General features: G+C 39.5%; 1 protein-coding gene across 1 annotated transcript in view; it reads left to right on the top strand.

Annotated features, from left to right (window-relative positions):
• Positions 1-17,097, top strand: part of LOC146755790 (cytosolic carboxypeptidase 4-like) — a 73,098-nt gene that overhangs the window by 40,004 nt on the left and 15,997 nt on the right. Inside the window, exon 4 of the mRNA XM_085525281.1 lies at positions 1,361-1,537. Coding sequence (XP_085381407.1) covers positions 1,361-1,537 — 177 coding nt within the window. The remainder of the gene's footprint in view (positions 1-1,360; positions 1,538-17,097) is intronic.

Raw genomic sequence — 17,097 nt, 5'->3', positions numbered from 1 at the left:
GAAAATAACATTTACTTTCTTATTACAGAGGTATGTATGATTATGATGTTTGCAGTGGATATTGCAGAACAGTTTAGGCCAAAGATTTTATCTTCTGCGTCAGTCATCCTTTAAGAGAAGACCAGCTATTAAATGTTATTTTCTCAATTTTGATGAAACCAAGCAGTCCTGTACAGAACTGTGATGTAAAGCTCAACAGAGTGGAACTAGAATTGCTTAGAATCAATCAGTTTCACTGATTGTTATTGGAAAGTGAAATTAGCTGGTTGGCTTTCACTGCCCAAACTGAATGAAATTTGAGGGTCAATGCCATTAGCAATGAGCAGAAACTCCTTCTGTATGATTCCATTCCATTCAGAAGTTTAAGAAAGCTGTCATCAAAGAAATAATGAACGTTCTTATTTTACAAGCTCTTCACTGGATGGTCTTTGGGCATGTACTGGGATGCAAGCACAAAGGTTTATATGCACATATGTGCTTTTGTATGTAAATGCCCAATTTCTACACCGAGTACACCTAGTGTTAAGGTATCTAGTATATACTTTTACAGTTAGCATGAAGAAGTGTTGCATCCACACTGATAGAAATATTTGATAGCGCTGTGTATTAGCAGTGTTTATAGGCTGCTGTTGAGAAAAATGATTTCTAGAATAAGAAAATCACTCAGAGCTAAGAGGTAATTTTACTGAATTTTCATATTTACTCTTTATTGCCGCTTTCTATACAGAGTGCATTCAATGTACCATTTGATCCCAGATGAGAATAGTTTGGTTTATTTCACAATGCAAGATAGTTAAATGCTAAGCTCTATTTTCCTATAATTATCTGTGACCTTCAGTGGGATTATGCATTCCCCTTCTTTGCTGTGTGCTGTGTTCAAACAAAATTCCTCCTATAGCTGAATCCCTTGTCAAATTGTGAGGAGGAGCTGGAAAGGAAAGAATGGAAACATTGTGTGCTGAGCTATGACTGCAGCCCTCTAGGCAGAACAGGAAAATGTAGTTAATGTTGAAGCAGCTTAAAAAATAAAGCTTCATAAGTGACTTCAGCAGTCCAAAACTATAGGATGTGCAAAGACATCATTTTGGATGGGATGTACCAAATGTACTTACAGCATTTTTGTCTGTGACTGGGGACAAAAAAACAAACAAACACAACAAAACATTAGAATATGAAGATTTCACTTGGGATGAAGATGAGTCCAGTTTGGCACTAACTGGAACTATCACAGTGACAGTTTCTACAGGTAGCTTTGGTGATACGCGCTTTAAACAGCATAGGCCTCTTGTAGATGTATTTGTGATATAAATGCATGTACATCTGTTTGATTCATTTTCTCATTGCTGATACTTTCTTATAGACTCTTCCTAAAATCCTGGACAAAGTGGCCCCTGCATTTGTCATGAACAGCTGCAGCTTCCTTGTAGAAAAGTCCCGCGAGTCAACAGCCCGGGTGGTGGTATGGCAAGAAATGGGTGTGCTGAGGAGCTACACCATGGAGAGCACGTACTGCGGCTGCAGCCATGGTCTCTACAAAGTAAGTACCTCTTCCAAAGAACTACATGGCACACTCCTTCTAATGTGTGTCTAATGAGCTTGGGAGAATAGAGAGTGCTGTTTTTATGCTGTTTGGTATTGCCAGCTTCCTTCTATAATATAAGTGTAGCCATTCTACTGAGTTTCTTCTCAGTTAAATCCTTCCACGATCCTTCACTTTTAATCTTCCATGCCAGGGAAGTAGGTTCCTTGCTACGAGGTTTCATTTGACAGTGAAATAAAAAGAAATTCCAGTCTAATGCCAAAAATATTGAGCTGAATGAAGGAGTGTTTTTGAGATGATACAGACTGTGTCTTTATAATGGTATTCACAGTAGATCTGAGGTAATTAACATGAATATTAGGAGTCGTACACTTCCTGTTGCAGTCTATCTGGGCATTTGCTTGGCTAAACTTAAGAGCCTGCACTGAGAATTCTGCACTTGGAGTTTGTTACTGACAGCCAAAGGTAGCTCATCTATGAGCTGAAGCCACAGCTTTAACTGTGAACTAAATGGAGCTAAATTTCTTACCAAATGATGTTCCAGATACTGTGGGAAGGGCTGTACTTGTGCTGAGTGCATCAGAGACAGGAGCCTCTTGGCACTTTTTAAGTACATGGTTTGAGCTCTGGTAATTGTATTTAGCTGTACATAATTCTCCACTTGCTCAGTTGGTGAATTCTTTTTGTTCCTTTCCCAAACCTGTTGCTTTCCATGGAAGGGATTCTGTGCTCCACCTTATTTCTCCCACTAGGGAGCAATCCTTATCTATACAGCATTAATATGTGGTTAAGGATCCGAAAAGACCCTTAAGGAAAAAGCCATTGTTACAAATAACAATTAATAAGACGTTCAAATTATTCTTTGCAAGTTCTATGTTAATCCTTTTACATTCCATAGAATGTGGCCAGCAAGTACTCAGCTACTGTTTTAACAGTGCTCTACTATACTCACATCATTTCTTAGATAGAAAAGGCAGAAGAAATATCTGAAGATGGTTTAAAGAAAGAGAATATAACTGCCCTGAGCATTACACCTAGTGCTCCCTACTCTGAGAAGTGCTGATGGGGTGCAATAGGTACCACAGGTTGTGGTGGGGTTTTAAATTTCCTTCAGACAGTGGGGAGAAATTCTACCTTGACTAATGTCAGTGGCAAAACTCCTAGTGATCTCCATGGAGAATTTAACTCATTTCCTAGATAATCTGAGTAACATCTAAAAGCAGTTGGACATCAGGTTATATCAGTGTCTAATGATTTGTTCTCTACTTCCTTCAGTATTTTCAACCCAAGTTTGCATAAGTTGTGCCAGCAGATCTAAAATGTTTTATGCAACGTTCTCCCAAGTGCACCACCACTCAGTAAGCTGGTGGTCAGGCTTCTAATGGTGTTGGTAGCAGTTCTGGATCCTGATCTTTGACTTTCTTCCTTCTTGAAAATGGTGAAAATAATGGTGAATGTAGCTGCTTTGCTGACTGTAAACTGAGATACAAACTTCTCGTGCTTGAAGTTGCACATATCTGATAGGGAGTTTGCAAAGGATTTAGGAAAAAACAGAGGAAGGCTTTGTAGAGACTGTAAGAAGCTTAAATATTAAATACACAGGGCTGTCAGGTAAGCCCCCTCTCACCACAGAGCAATGTTGTAGGAGGGCTGAGGTAACCTGTCTGATAGAGAGGCCCAGAAAAGAAGTTCCTAAAGTTTTTCGATTGCACGGTGTGTGGCATATCATGTATAGAAATGTGACTTTCATTTCTAAAGCAGTTTAGTGAGTGAAAAATAAGGCATGAATTTGTTACTAGTGATATGTAAATGAGAAACAGTTGTGACCCCAGCCTCGATTAAAAGTCATTTGATTTCAAATGGGTATGGGGGGAGGGCAGAAATGAGAGCAAAAGAAAAGATGACTTGTCTCTGTTGAATCTCCCTGTCTGTGTGATCAATGGAAATGCAATAAGCCATCTACCCTTAAGGAAGAGAAACATAAAACTAAAGAAACTATTGATCTTATCTAAGGTTTTATTCAACATAAAGAAGAAGAAAAGAAGGGGAAAAAAAATCCAGACTCTCTTTGATTTTGTCTGGATTGTCCAATTGAGTCTTAGAACAGCAGTGTCTCCATTTGAAAGCTGCCTAAAACAAAGCAGTCCATTTCAACAAGGAATTCTCCTTCCTACTTCTACCAGTTTACAATCTCACAATCAAAAAGTAATCAGAAACTGCCTATCATTTCTCTCCCAGTGTGAATGCAGTCTGTATTAACTCCCTCACTGGACCTATTGCCCTCCAGGTTTGTATTACTGTCCTCCTTTTGCAGGATTTTGTTGAGCCATCTTGTCTTATTTGGTTTGCAGAATACTGAATATAAGGCTGTGCCATAGAAAGCTCTATTCAGTACAATCGGGAGCAAATATTGGCCCAAAAGAATCAAATCTGCACTGACGCATATGGATATTCTCCTAAGTTTCTTCAGTGTGATTCATTTTTAAACTGGCATAGCTCTTTGTTTTACCATATCCTATTGTACTACACTTTATTCTTCTTGATTCTTGGCTGACTAGTTAAGACGCCTGTAGTAACGTACTGCACTGGGATGTTCAGATTACTAACTGTATTCACCATCCTACGAGTTTGATGTATTTTGAGCCATGTATACATTTGCGTTCCAAAACAGATATAGTAGAAACATGGCAAATCTCAAAACTCAGCTCCGTGCTCTCTCAGTACATGTGGTGTTGGAAAGGCATTTTCCTTGACATGTTGTGCCTGGTAGAGGAGATGAAGTACTGATGTAAATAGACTTCAGCTTCTTGCTTCAAAGGGATACACGCAACAAGGAGTAACAAATGAGTTTTTAAATTATTCCAGATATTTTGACAGTACCCTTTGAAGGAGATTTTACTGGTGACGTGGATCCCTTTTTGAAGAAAGTCTTTGGGAGAGTCAAGAGAAAAAATTAATTCTGTCCAGTCTAATGCTTCTGAATGAGGGGAATTGAATGCCCCAAATTTTATTATCCGACTTGATGAGAGGGAAAAGCCATCCATTTGCAGAGATGATGGAATCAGGGAGAGCAGCACCGAGCAGAGTGGCCATACGTTCATAAGAAATTGTTGATAGTTGTTCAAAACACCTTTGAAAGGAGGATTTGGGGAATTTCAGGAACGCTCTTCCATAGAACCCATCTTCATGTTGGAAAAGTTTTTCTTCTTTTGAGTCCAACTACTCAATTCACTGAACTGGTAAAGCAAGCTAGAGGTGAGGAAAAACTGATGTTGTTTTGTTGGTTGGTTGGTTGGTTTGATTTGATTTTGCTTGCATTCTCTCCAGTCATTTACAGTAGGAGAAATTAGAGGTAAAATTGTGCCTGATGTAACGGCAGCAATTGGCAGGTGGAGCCTGGCCAGAGTAACTGTCAAAAGTCATGGCCTGTCTAACAATTAGAAGCCCCCATCTCTACAAAACTCACCCCAGATAAATTGTGAGAGTGAATGTCCCTGAAGGTTCTGTGAGCCATCTTCGTGTGAGCGAGGATGTGACATTAGTCATGTAACGTGTGTTCCACAAATCATGTGCCATCTTGCTGAAGTCTGTCTCGTTCTGTTTAGAAGGTTAATAAATTGCATTTTTTTGTTTTTCCTATGCTATACTGGCATAAAACCAAGATAACTTTCTTGTTAGATAAGAGCCAATAGTTTGTATTTCGGAGATGGAAGTACTTAAATGCTGAGGGATAAAAGGACGGAGCTGCTGATAAACGGGTAGCAGAACTGGATGAAAAGCTCTGCATCCTGGCCCCTTATACAGTAACTGCAGAGATGAGAGTCTAATAAATGGGAAGAGCTGCCATTATCCATCCCCTGTAACCTGGCTAGCATTTACTGAATTATTTTATACAAGTAATGAACCAGTGAATTGCCGTGAAAGTGTGGCAGAAATAAAGCAGTATGCCAAGATGAAAGCCTTTCCTCTTGCTACTCTTTCAGAGGTGGACTGCTCTGGTTTGACCCATTTCTGTCCAAAATAACCAAATTGTTACTAATACATCATTTGTCCCTGAAATTGCAGTTCTGTTTCTTTATAGTTATCTATAGGCAATGAAAGATTTTCTTTATCTTCCTTATTATTGCGTATCACATATTATATTTCTGTGGAATTTTTATGTATGCCTTATTCATAAGCAGTTTATTACAGTCGATAGTCAGAAATTGGGTTGTTTTGAGGGAGTTTGCAGTCGCATAACGTTGTCTTACTGGCATACAGAAGCAATGATATTCTTGTATATCATTCTTGTAATTGGATGCCTAGTGCACAAACTTGCAAATAATTTTAATTTGGACTCATGCCAGTATTCAGGCACCAACAGAAATGGTTGCAGCAATGTTCTTGCCACAGAGCGTATTTGATAAGTACTTGCAGAAGGGAAATGAAAAGAGATGGAGTTTATTCTGGGCTTTCTGATGAGCATTCCAGTAAATTGTTTACATCATCTTTGAAATCTGAGGCTTTTCCTATTTCTGGTTTCCATTGTCTCCCACGTTTTACACTTTTCCTAAGTATGAGTAAGTTTCACAAGCATCCAGAAGTTTCTATCCAAAAAATCATCTCTAAAACGTGCATCTAGTGAACCCTCTGAGGCCTGGGCACGTCATTCAAAAGCAGATGCTAAGAAATATAGAAGAATGTTTTTTTGTTTTTTTTTTTTCTAAATAGTTCTGCTTCCAGTTCTGGTCCAAAGTGATTCAAATTGGAAGCAGCTGTAATTGTAAGAGAAGTATAAGAGAAAAACAAATAGTTATCTTGTAGTAATCTAAGGAGTGAAGGATTAAATTAAGGTTTTCTGCTCATTGTGTTTTCTTTAGTTGTTGCCCATTGCAAACGTTTGCATCCTGTTTTCCGTATTTTCATGCTCCTTTTGTGCCCACCAATCCTTTTCAGTAAATTGTGATTCAGTTTTCAAGATATTCTAATGGTACCTTTTAGTCTTGATGATTTCACTTAATGCAACGATATAAAGGTTAATGGCATTTAGGAAATGAGCAAAGGCACATGGGAAAGAGCAAACCAACCAGGAGACGGTGAGCATTCATCTTCCTTGGATGGCCAGAGCAACATAATGATTAGTCTGCAAGCACAGCACCAGGGCTTGTGGCTTGCAGCCACAAACCTGTATTTTCTGGTCCTCTTAGGCTGGATTGAGTCAGATGAGCAAAGTCTTGGATGAGAACTCTCCACGGACTTGGCAGAAAAAATGAGTGTTATATCCTAACTCGGATTTTGTTGATATAAACAAAAGGAGAAATGTATATGGCCTTGAACTACAGAGAAATGAAAAATCAGCTGACTTCTCAGCCTTTTGGAACCAATTTCAAAGCTGATCAAATAGGATCTCGACTTCTCCAACTCCTAAATAAACAGAGTAGCACAATCTGAGCCCTTTGGAAGTAATAGCATCTTAAATCAGTTCCTTTGTCTCTGTTGTTGATAGATTATCGAGGGCTGTCTGTCAGTGTAACTGGAGAACAGGTTCCCTCCCTTGTTGTGGTTTGTAATTGCTTTGTGTTTTGTTGTTAGTGGTGTTTTTTAGGTTTTGTTTTTTTTTTTTTCTTCAGCACAACAGAAAGTAATGATGGGATGAGGTCATTGTAGATCTGACTTTGCAGAGTTGGAAGCATCTAGTTCTGTGGAGGTACACTAGACATGGATGTATTTGGAACAGCAAAGCAGAGCCATCATGTGCTCCCCTCTTTCTCTCAACTCTTTTCCACTACTGTATATAATCGATCAGTTGCTGTAGCTCTGATGTTTACCACTTCTGTTTGGGGCTTAGTCTTAAAGGGCTTGTTCCAACAAATCCCTGCGTTTCTTTCCTTTTACTTGCAAATGATGTGAGCATCTCCTAGTTAGCAGCTGGTTTATTTGTTAAACCAAGGAACACAGCAGATTCTGTGGGACCCAGGAAAGGAAAACAGATGTTACCTTGATTCTGTACATTTCTGAATGCTGATATTTCTATTTTTTCCCCTTCCAATATACCATAAACAGCTGATACCTGTTTTGTTTGTTTGTTTTCTCCCTCAACTACTTCTAAACCTTTCTAGATGCTTGGTTGCAGCCCAGTCTTCCCATACTCTTGGGAAGAAAGGTGGTAGTAGGTACAGATTGGAAAGAGTTATCGAGCTGCTTCCCTAGAAGCTTTTTTTTTTATTTCCCTAGGAAATAAAAAGCCAGACTACATGGAATCAGAAATGCAAGTATTCAGTCATACCCATTTTCTGGGAGTTGTGGATGGGATTAGATTGAAGATTCCCAGGTGCTGACATTGCAAACCCAGACAACTTAGATGTTAGAATCAAAAAATTCATTTGCAATTAATTAATTTATGGTTGCATGGAAAAGATGCTGCACTTTGGATGAAATGTTACTCTTTCTGAAGCCCACTGAACAGTTCTGAACGGTGCAGCCTTGAATATAAGTGGGATTTAAGTCTGCTAATGAAAAGAACTCTTGGGAAGGATGTGAGACAGAAAAGCAAAATTCCTAATGAAAACTAGCTGTAGTATTCTGGCAGTGTCTCTTTAAAAGTCTAAATATCATTGCACATCATCCTTTCAAGTTTTCAGTGGAATTACAGTGGCTAGGTTTTTGATTTCTGATGTCTCTCTTGCTTGTTAATCTGGTCCCATGTGGATTTATTGTACAAATCTATTTGGCAGCTGAAAATTGCCCTTTGATGAAGCTCATAGTCTAATCATGAACTTCTCAGGCATGGCAAATAAGAATGGGAGGTTGCAAAAGCACAGGCTAGAGGAGCCACGTTTGTCTTTTACTCTGCATGGATTTTAGAAGCATCTAAATTTCAAAGTCTTTTATACACAGGATTTTCTGCGAAGATTGATTTTTACCCCTCTTAGCATCATAACATTTGCCATGCTGGATCAGACCATTGGTCCATACGATCAGGTATCCTGTCTCATACAGTGTTTGGTTCCTCGTGGCTCCTAAGAGAACAAAACCAGGCTGTAGTGCAACTGATTCAATTACACTAAGACATGGAAAAGAAGAAATAATTCTACCGGCCCACCTGACCTGCCTCCTTTCTGCTTCATATGCTGCAGCATGAGGCCTGATTATTTCGAGGGTGTGGTAATGATAATGAGCAACTTTCTCTGTTGATAATTATGGCACTTTTCTGTCCCCTTTCGTAATATTTTCCCACACGGGATTTCCTGCAGCAGTGAACTCCACTAGTTCATACTAGTGATATTAGTGGTATTGGATATGCTGTCCAATATTGAATGTAAACTATATATTGAAATTTAATCTCACTTCCTCCTCCATTCTGTCCCTCCACTGATTTCTGCACTGTACTTCTCACAGCTGCTGTAGCTCCCAGGTTCTTTAATCTGCTGTTCTCTGCCACATCCACTGTTGTCTTTATTCATGGATGATCCAATCGTAGGTCCCTTGGTCTTGTCAAAAAGAAATCAAACTAACTCTATTCATTCTTGCCAACTTTGAAATCTGTAGGTGCATCCTTTCTTCTTCTTTTTTTTTCTCATCCAGTTCTTGTCTCTTTGGTCTTTCCTTTTTTATGTTCCCAATTGAGATTTATATTTTTTTTTCATATGTGCTAAGCTCCTGTACTGATAGCATTGTCTTTCCTCTTTCCCTTCTTCCACAACACTTATTTCAGCTTATGGTCCCAGAAAGAACCATCAGCTCTTCTGGTTTTGACCTCCTATACTACATAGGCAGCTTTGTACCAAACCCTCGTGTTTGTGTAAGATTTTTCATAGAAGAAAGAATTCAGACTGGATTTGAGAGCATCACATGATTGGAAATCCATCTGGTCCCCTGATATTTTGTTCCAGGGATCAGAAAGTGCTAAATATTATTTCCTTGTATGAATTTGAATTCGTCTGCCTGCTATTTTCAGATGTACTCTAGTTTTTTCTCTGTTGGTTTAAAGAGAGATTTAGTAACTTGCAGGTTCTTCTCTTAAAAATACTTACAATGCAACCAAGTTACCTTTCTGTTTTGATAATTAATTAAAACAGGCTGAATTCTATAATAGTTTGTATGAGAATGTGCAGGTAAGTACCTCTGAATTAGCTAAAGGAGCAAGTGGAAAGTCCTGTGCTAAACCACATTAAGCCACATGTCAACACTCTGAAGCAGAATTAAGGTGGCCTTAATTAAATTTGGCTTAACTCATTTCCAAAGTAAATTAAACCAAACTGAATTGCAAACACTTTAATTCTGAATAACGGAGGAGAAATATGTGTTTCTGAATGTGATAAACTTACAGATGAAAGAGGTTGCTTGTGCTGGGTAATCTATGAGGCAGAGAAGGCAATATGTTTAGACATGATATTTCTGGAGCTTCATGGCTTATCTTTAGGTAAGAGGCTCTGTTGTATACCACATATGGATGACAAAGAGAAACCTGCTATATTCTAATTTTTGTCCAAGGAAGAAATTTTTGATGCATGTGATGCCAGATGGTGGCTATCTGCAAGTGAAGATGCATGGTCAGAAAAGAGAAATTACAGCACACAGCCTATGGAAATGCAGACATTAGGGACAATTAAAAAGTGATTCACATACATACTATAAGTGGGGACAGATGAGAGGTGAACGAGCTGAAGACAGTAGAGATCAAAGAAGTTGTTGGCTACTCATAGTTGTGAGAGAAGGAGAATTTGGAGACATCCAAGTGCTGATGTTTTGCAGTATTTCTTTTACTCTCAGACACTCAAGACAGGCAGCTTCTGGAGTATAGAATATTAATCTTTGATGAATAGCTGCTGAAGTGAGACAAGGAATCGTTAAAATATTTTCAACCAAGTAATTATCATAAGCGAGTTCCACTTAGAAAAATGGACAAAGGAATAAACAAGTGTAAGTGTGATTTGGCGTCACACTTTCTTCTTAAAGCAAACAAATATGATACCAAGAGGAGCTTAGATGATGCATGTGGAAATGAGTGCAGTTGTGTGTCATGGGATACGTACGGTTCTTGGTGAAAAGGAAAGATGTATTATTGTTATTATCTAACAACTTTTTAGAGCTGAAATTGAGAGAAGGAAGAAAAGATGGAAAGGTAATGGTTGTGTAAATGATGGATAAACCAAACTGCTTTCCAGTGGTCATAGAGGAGAGTGGTCATAGAGACTTCTGTCTAGGTGTTATGTACCTGAGATTTTGTGTAGGCAGCAGTAAATTCTATTACAGATTCCGAACATTACAGATGATTATTTTCTAGTACAAAAGATGTTGTATCCAATATAGCTCTATTCTGGACCACACTATGATAGGAAAGGGTGAAATAATCTTCGGTGTGAGAGTTGGTGGTTACCTAGACACCAGTGATCATGACCCAATTACGTTTAATAAGGGCAGAGCGCATCATTTCTATTAACATGTGTTCATGTATGTTTTTCCCTTAATATGGGATAATAGTCCAGGACTGAGGATGTATTATAAATAAAGCAGACCACAAGAGGAAGAAAAAAAAAGATTACGGAGGTATTATAAATTTTAAAACCAATGTTTTTAAAATAGATTCTGTTACATATCCCAAAAAAAGCTTAATCAAGAATTGAGAACACATTTAGTTAAAACCCATCTTGGTGTAATAGTAAAGAGAAGGTGATAATTAGAGCATAGAGGACAGTGAATCATAACACTGATGAAGAATCTATGTAATAGATGGATTGTCAAGAGGTGGATTTCACTTCTTTTAGTCTGTTTCCTTTTTGCCAGTACTAATTGTTTACTAGAGATTCTGACAGATACGAGTAAACAGTGGTAGAGGCCATTTACCTAATCATGATCAAGATATTCTGAGGTGAAAAATGCATAGGTTAATTCTCTGTGAACAAAAGAAAAAGGGGAAAAAGGGTATCAGCCAAAGTAATGTAGGAATTAGATGTGGGAAGCTAAGAAAGTAACTGAAAATTCATGGCAATTGCTACTAAAGACAGTAAAAAAGAATTCAATGCAATGACTGGAAAAGAAAAAGCTATTCTTCTTATGACGTCTGATCAGAAATGTAACCTAAAACCCAAGGAGTTCTTTCTGAGAAGAGCCGCCTGAAGCCTGGTGTACTTCACAATTAAGTTCTGCCTTGGATTAAATAAGTTTTTCCCAAAGTATTCCTAACCAAATCTCTTACTGCGTGCCACCTCTTCTTGGCTATTGCGAAAAGTTTCCTTTGGTGGTGCTGGAAGTAGCAGGTGAACTTACACAAGAATATTGAATCAGAGATTCACTCAGAAACAAAATGAGAAAGGCGATTTTCAATGAGTTTGAAAACGATATTGCAAATGAGTCTGTGAGAGGAGTACAGCTACATACAATGGGAATAAAAAGCCCTGAAACACTGTCCATTTTGCAGTAGCTTATTCCTGGTAGAGATGACTTCTTTTACTAAGTAGGGTTTTAAGTATGTGTATGTTTTTGCCACATGATCAGAAGGACGGTTAGCATCTCAGTGGGAAGTATTCCTTTAAAAGCTGATGGCCAGCAGGCTACAAGTGGAAAGACTTGTTCTGACTTGGAGATAAATATAAAATGCTGTTAGCTTGTGAGGGAGCTGAGAATTGAATTAAGTAGTTTATTTGATTTGAAATGCTAATTCTGTGTGAAAACAATGGAGGACCAGCACTTGTTAAGATATTTCCTCTGCCGCTTTCTTTTTCTGTTATATTATGCCTTCAATTCCATTGTATTATTGTCTGTCTTGTGTTCTTTTTCCCAGCATTGAGAAGTAATAGAGTTGGATCTGACTTGTCATCTGGGTTGGGGAGAATGGGCTGTACAGCCATGTTGTGATGGCCCAGGGCACGCATGCATGCATCGCCAATTGGCAGTGATGGGAAAAAGGGAGACAGCTCTGTAACGCAGCATAAACACGCTTGAGCAACACAATACCTTGCTCACAACCTTCAGATGTCCTGCACCTGGGTGAACAGGCACCTAAAGTCAACACCGTGGCCAATACTACTGCTTTCCACCAAAGATGAAAGCACTGGATGAGCTATGTGATGGGCTTTATGTTCCCTGCAGTCTGATGGCGCATAGGAAGTTTGCAGCAGGCAGCTGGACACCATTTTCCTAGTGACCTTTTGCGAGCAGCCCTCTTGTCTTTTCTAGTGAGGGAGAATGAAGTAAATGGAGTCTGAAAACAGCTCAGACTGGCTCTGAAATAGTGACCGAAAGGTCGCTTTTCTGATCAAGCCATTGTCTTTGGTGATTGGAAGGGCTTCCAGAGGTCAAAGTGCTGAAGTTTTTCTAAATCAGGAATGCTTTCATGAGCCCCCGTGTGCACTGAAATGGCTGGAATTTCTGCTGGTTCATCAGTTGTAGGTAAATGTATTACATAGGCTGAATATCTGCAGCAAGCTACAGCACTGGTTCTGTGGTTTCATGTATTTGATCATCCCTCGCTCACATCAAATCCTTTAATTTGTGAAGCCTGATGTATGATTATGCTGGGGAGTGATATTAAATGTCAGCTTTGAAAATGGGCCTTGTCACGACTAATACGAAATTCACTCCTGTTGTTAATTTAATGAGATAGAGTGACATGCATCATACATTTATTAAATGACCATAATTATATTTATATTAATGCCAATCTCTGCCCAGGAGAGATTCAGGCCTGGCGTAATGGGACGTGTTCATAATGCAGAAGATCTCTGAATATAGATACAGTGAGAAACTCAGGACTGTAAAACCAAGGCCATATTGTAGGCTGAGACCGAGTAGCTCTGAGATGCTTGGACAGCATTTTGGGTGGGTGAGGCTGTGAGCTTTGATGGAGGTACATGATTAGAGCTCGTGTCAGACCAACAGCTTTTTGGTTATTCCACATGCTGCAGGATTGGTTGAAATTCATTGAGGTATTGACTTGCTCTTAAATGTAATGCATTTGTATGTTCATTCCCTTTAAAAGGTCAACGAAGCAACTTGACAATTTTTAAAGGTAGCCTGCTGTGTCTGAAGTATATTTAGTTTCATGCTGTCTTCTCTGCAGGATATGATATCGAGTTGTTCTGGTGTTATACCGAGCATGTTGTGCATCGTTATGTAGACAAGATCATTGCTCAGACCTAGGAAACAAATAAGAATTGAATTTTTTTTCCGAATCTTTTTTTTTGTACAATTATGTTGTTTTAGGAAAATGGCCCTCGGTTATTGCTCTGGTTTCTTCTATCTGGTTGCATCAATTTCCTGGGAATAAACCAGATTTCTGGGACAGTGGCAGCTCTGCTTGTTGCAGGAGGCAAGAGCAGCCACTACTGAATTCAGTAGCTCCTGTCTGTTGCTTATGCTGATAGTGTCCACTTCTCCTACGCTGCATACTGATGTGTCCCCTGTCTTCACTCTTCTTGTCTGTCACTATAAACAGAGGGGAACAAAGTTGACAGTGTTGGATTGAAGGGCTGTAAGTGGTTATTGATTCCCAGCCTTCTCGCATGCATAGAGGTAGGGTATGTGTTAGAATACAGACACGAGCACACAAGTGGCAATGGCATGTTACTGCCACTGAGTTATGGGATGTGCATAATTGTTCTTTTCAATGCAGTAGCTAGGGGAACATCTGTATGCACACTAGAGGATGTGTTTGTGTGCTGCACTTGGAAGAAGTTGTGCCCAAAGATGTTTGTATGCATGCATTTATTTCTGGTTTTAGGCAGAACACAAAAGGTGTGCAACTGACATGCATATTTATTGCTTTAAATACATGTCTGTATTTTGTGCATCTATGCATAGCACATGTGGCTACCTTAAGGTCTATATTTTCTACGTACAGCTAGAATTATGTTGTGCTGTGTGTCATTCCTCTGTCGTATGACACTGTTTCATGGCTGTCAGTGGAAAGAGAAAAAGGAAGGGATGCATAACTCACCCTTTTGGCCAAACCATTCTTGCAAAGCACTTGTGGGAGCCTGGATTATCTCGTGAAGGGGAAAGGAAGTTCATTTCTAAATGAAAACTGAAAAGAAAAGGTACACAGCAATGATGAAGTTCAGGTTTCATTAGCTTTTGATGTCTGTTCACAGGAAAAAAATCATGTTTCCTTGGTGACCTTTTAATAAATGCAAAGCTAGGTGGGAAATCTGTCCTTCAGTTCCTTTGCATTTGTAACTAATTAAAGGTGTGGAGTGTGGTGTATAGGATTGCAATGAAGCCTGATGTCAGGCAGCACACTCGCAGTGCTGGGGTCTATGGATGTGTGCCTTGCTGTCCTGTGGGCTTCCACGTGCAGAGGAGATGGATGTCTTCTAAGGCTGTTTCGCATCTCCTCTTCTAGCTGAGATTGGAGCACAAGGGTAAGGTGGGCTCCTCACACTGCGCAGCTCAGTTCTTATATGTATTGACACAAAGGGTGCTAAGGTGGTGGAAAGCAAAACAAAGCAGGCAATTGCTGTCAGTACAGGCTGTCTAAGCTGGTGTGACCTACTGCATTGTAAAGTGAGGGGAAGTGCCTTATTCCTTGTAAAGTATTTTCACTTCTGTTCATCCAGTGTTCATCAAGGTGTTGGAAGGAACGCAGCACATGTTCCTTGACTCTTCTACAGCTTTTTAGTAATATCTTTCTCAGCGTAGGTGTTGCAGAAATTAAACCAATCTGGTTACGTTTTGTGGCATAGGAAGACAGGATAAGCAAGGTTTGCCACAGCAGTGGGTGTTAGAGAAGCTGCTGACAGAAAGCAGAAAAGATAACAGACAGAAGTCAAGTCAGCTTCCATTTAAATACCTTCAACCTCTTGATTCAGAGATACAGTGTGTAAATGGTGAATTGTTTGTCATGTTTTTGATACTCACTGCTTCTGGACAGACATTTGATCTCAGGGTATTCAGGTAACGTTTTAGTGTCTGCCCTTAGTTGGTGTAGCATGAATGATGTCTTCTGTGAATTCATTGGTAGAGAGGAGGAGGAATATTAGCAGAATTTTCTGTGTCTTTTTGGAATAATCTTTAGTGATGCTCTCTGGAAGAGAAAACCTTAGATTTCTGAGTCTGTGTGAAAACATTCAGAGATGAGGGACAGCCCAAAGAGGTGTTGGTTTCATACTGATAAGATCTGCTGTGTTACATGCTGACATGCATCATAAGAATGAGTAGCACCTGACACTTCTGGGCTCACTCCAGATATATAAATGCAGTCCACTTAAGGCCAGGTTGCCTTTGCTTGAGATTCTGACTGGTTGGAATAAATGGGAGTGAAATTTTGTTTATTTCATGTACATTTAATAACACACATTTCAATCCCCAAGGTGCTTCATCAAGTACCCTACTCTTCTCAGTCAGTTCCCCTGATTTCACATGAGGATGTACAGCTGTGATAAGCTGAACTGAATGTGAGGTCTCATAACTCTACAATTTAAACAGTAAGAAGCTTCCAGAAAGGCCAAATCAGTCACTGAAGACCTTCTTTTTAAGACAACCAGAGCAGTCCCAATACAAATCATGTTTTACCCATATTATTTCTGTGTCCGTGTTACAGAGACTTGGCACAAGCCCCAAATACATCTCATTTATATATACACGCTTGACATTAACTGGAAGGGGGAGACTGTGGAAGTGGAGAAAAGACTCATAAAACCTTTAATTCTTGCAATGGCACGTTGGCACTTTTGTGTGCCACAGCTCAGCTACTTGTTGTATAGAGAGAACTCAGCCTATAGGACTGTGTAGGATTTGCATCCTGTTTAGAGGGGAAAGCCAGCAGCAGAGTGCATGGAGAGTACATGCCTATGGTTTTTGAATTACACATTAAATGAGTGTTTGTTCCGCTGGGCTGGGTTTGTGCAGTTAGTATTCGTGGGTGCAAACTACAGACTGTGGAAGACTACAATATAAACATGAATGTGGATACACGTGGGTGTGGAAGACAGTCCAATGCATGTTCAAGTGTGCACCAGTGTGTCTGATGAACGTGTAACTTTAATTGTGTCTTTATGGATGGTTGTTGTTTGTTGTAATGCTAGAGTCTTAGAAATGTGTCCCTGTACATCTGTGATCATGTAAATGTGTGTGTATGCACAGATCTATATAAATGCCTGATGAGAAGTGCTCAGGGTTTCCAAGTAGGAGATAACACAGTGTACCAAAATCAGCGGGAAACTCCAGTGCATTCACATTCAGCCATCATTTTGTTCTAAGAAAATGGGGATTTTCCTTCATGAAAGAAGAGGCACAAGTGCAAAAGGGCTTTTGTGGCACTGACTGTGCAGCTGATTGTCAATCTGAGACGGAGGACTTTCCATACGTGCCTTTTTCTTTCACTTACCCTCACAGATGTGACCTCTGGAAAGAAAAGCTAATAAAGCCTTTTTCCCCCCACAGAGAAACACACATAAGAGCTTGGCAGAAACTGCCATTTCTTCAAAGTCATGTCTAACAATTTTTCCACCAGCACCAGCTCTTCCTTTTAGTCTCTGAAAAGAAGGCTTGCCAGTAAAAGTCCAGAAATAACTTCTCTCACTAGAACCCGTGTTTGCCAACAATAGCTAAGGAAAGGGAATCTATTTTTGTATCTGGAT

Source organism: Coturnix japonica, chromosome 30 (assembly GCF_054131305.1).
Source record: "Coturnix japonica strain WE chromosome 30, WE-NBRP24, whole genome shotgun sequence".
NCBI lineage: Eukaryota > Metazoa > Chordata > Aves > Galliformes > Phasianidae > Coturnix > Coturnix japonica.
The sequence above is the reverse complement of the archived record's forward strand: the minus strand, read 5'-3'. Positions and strand labels throughout refer to the sequence as shown.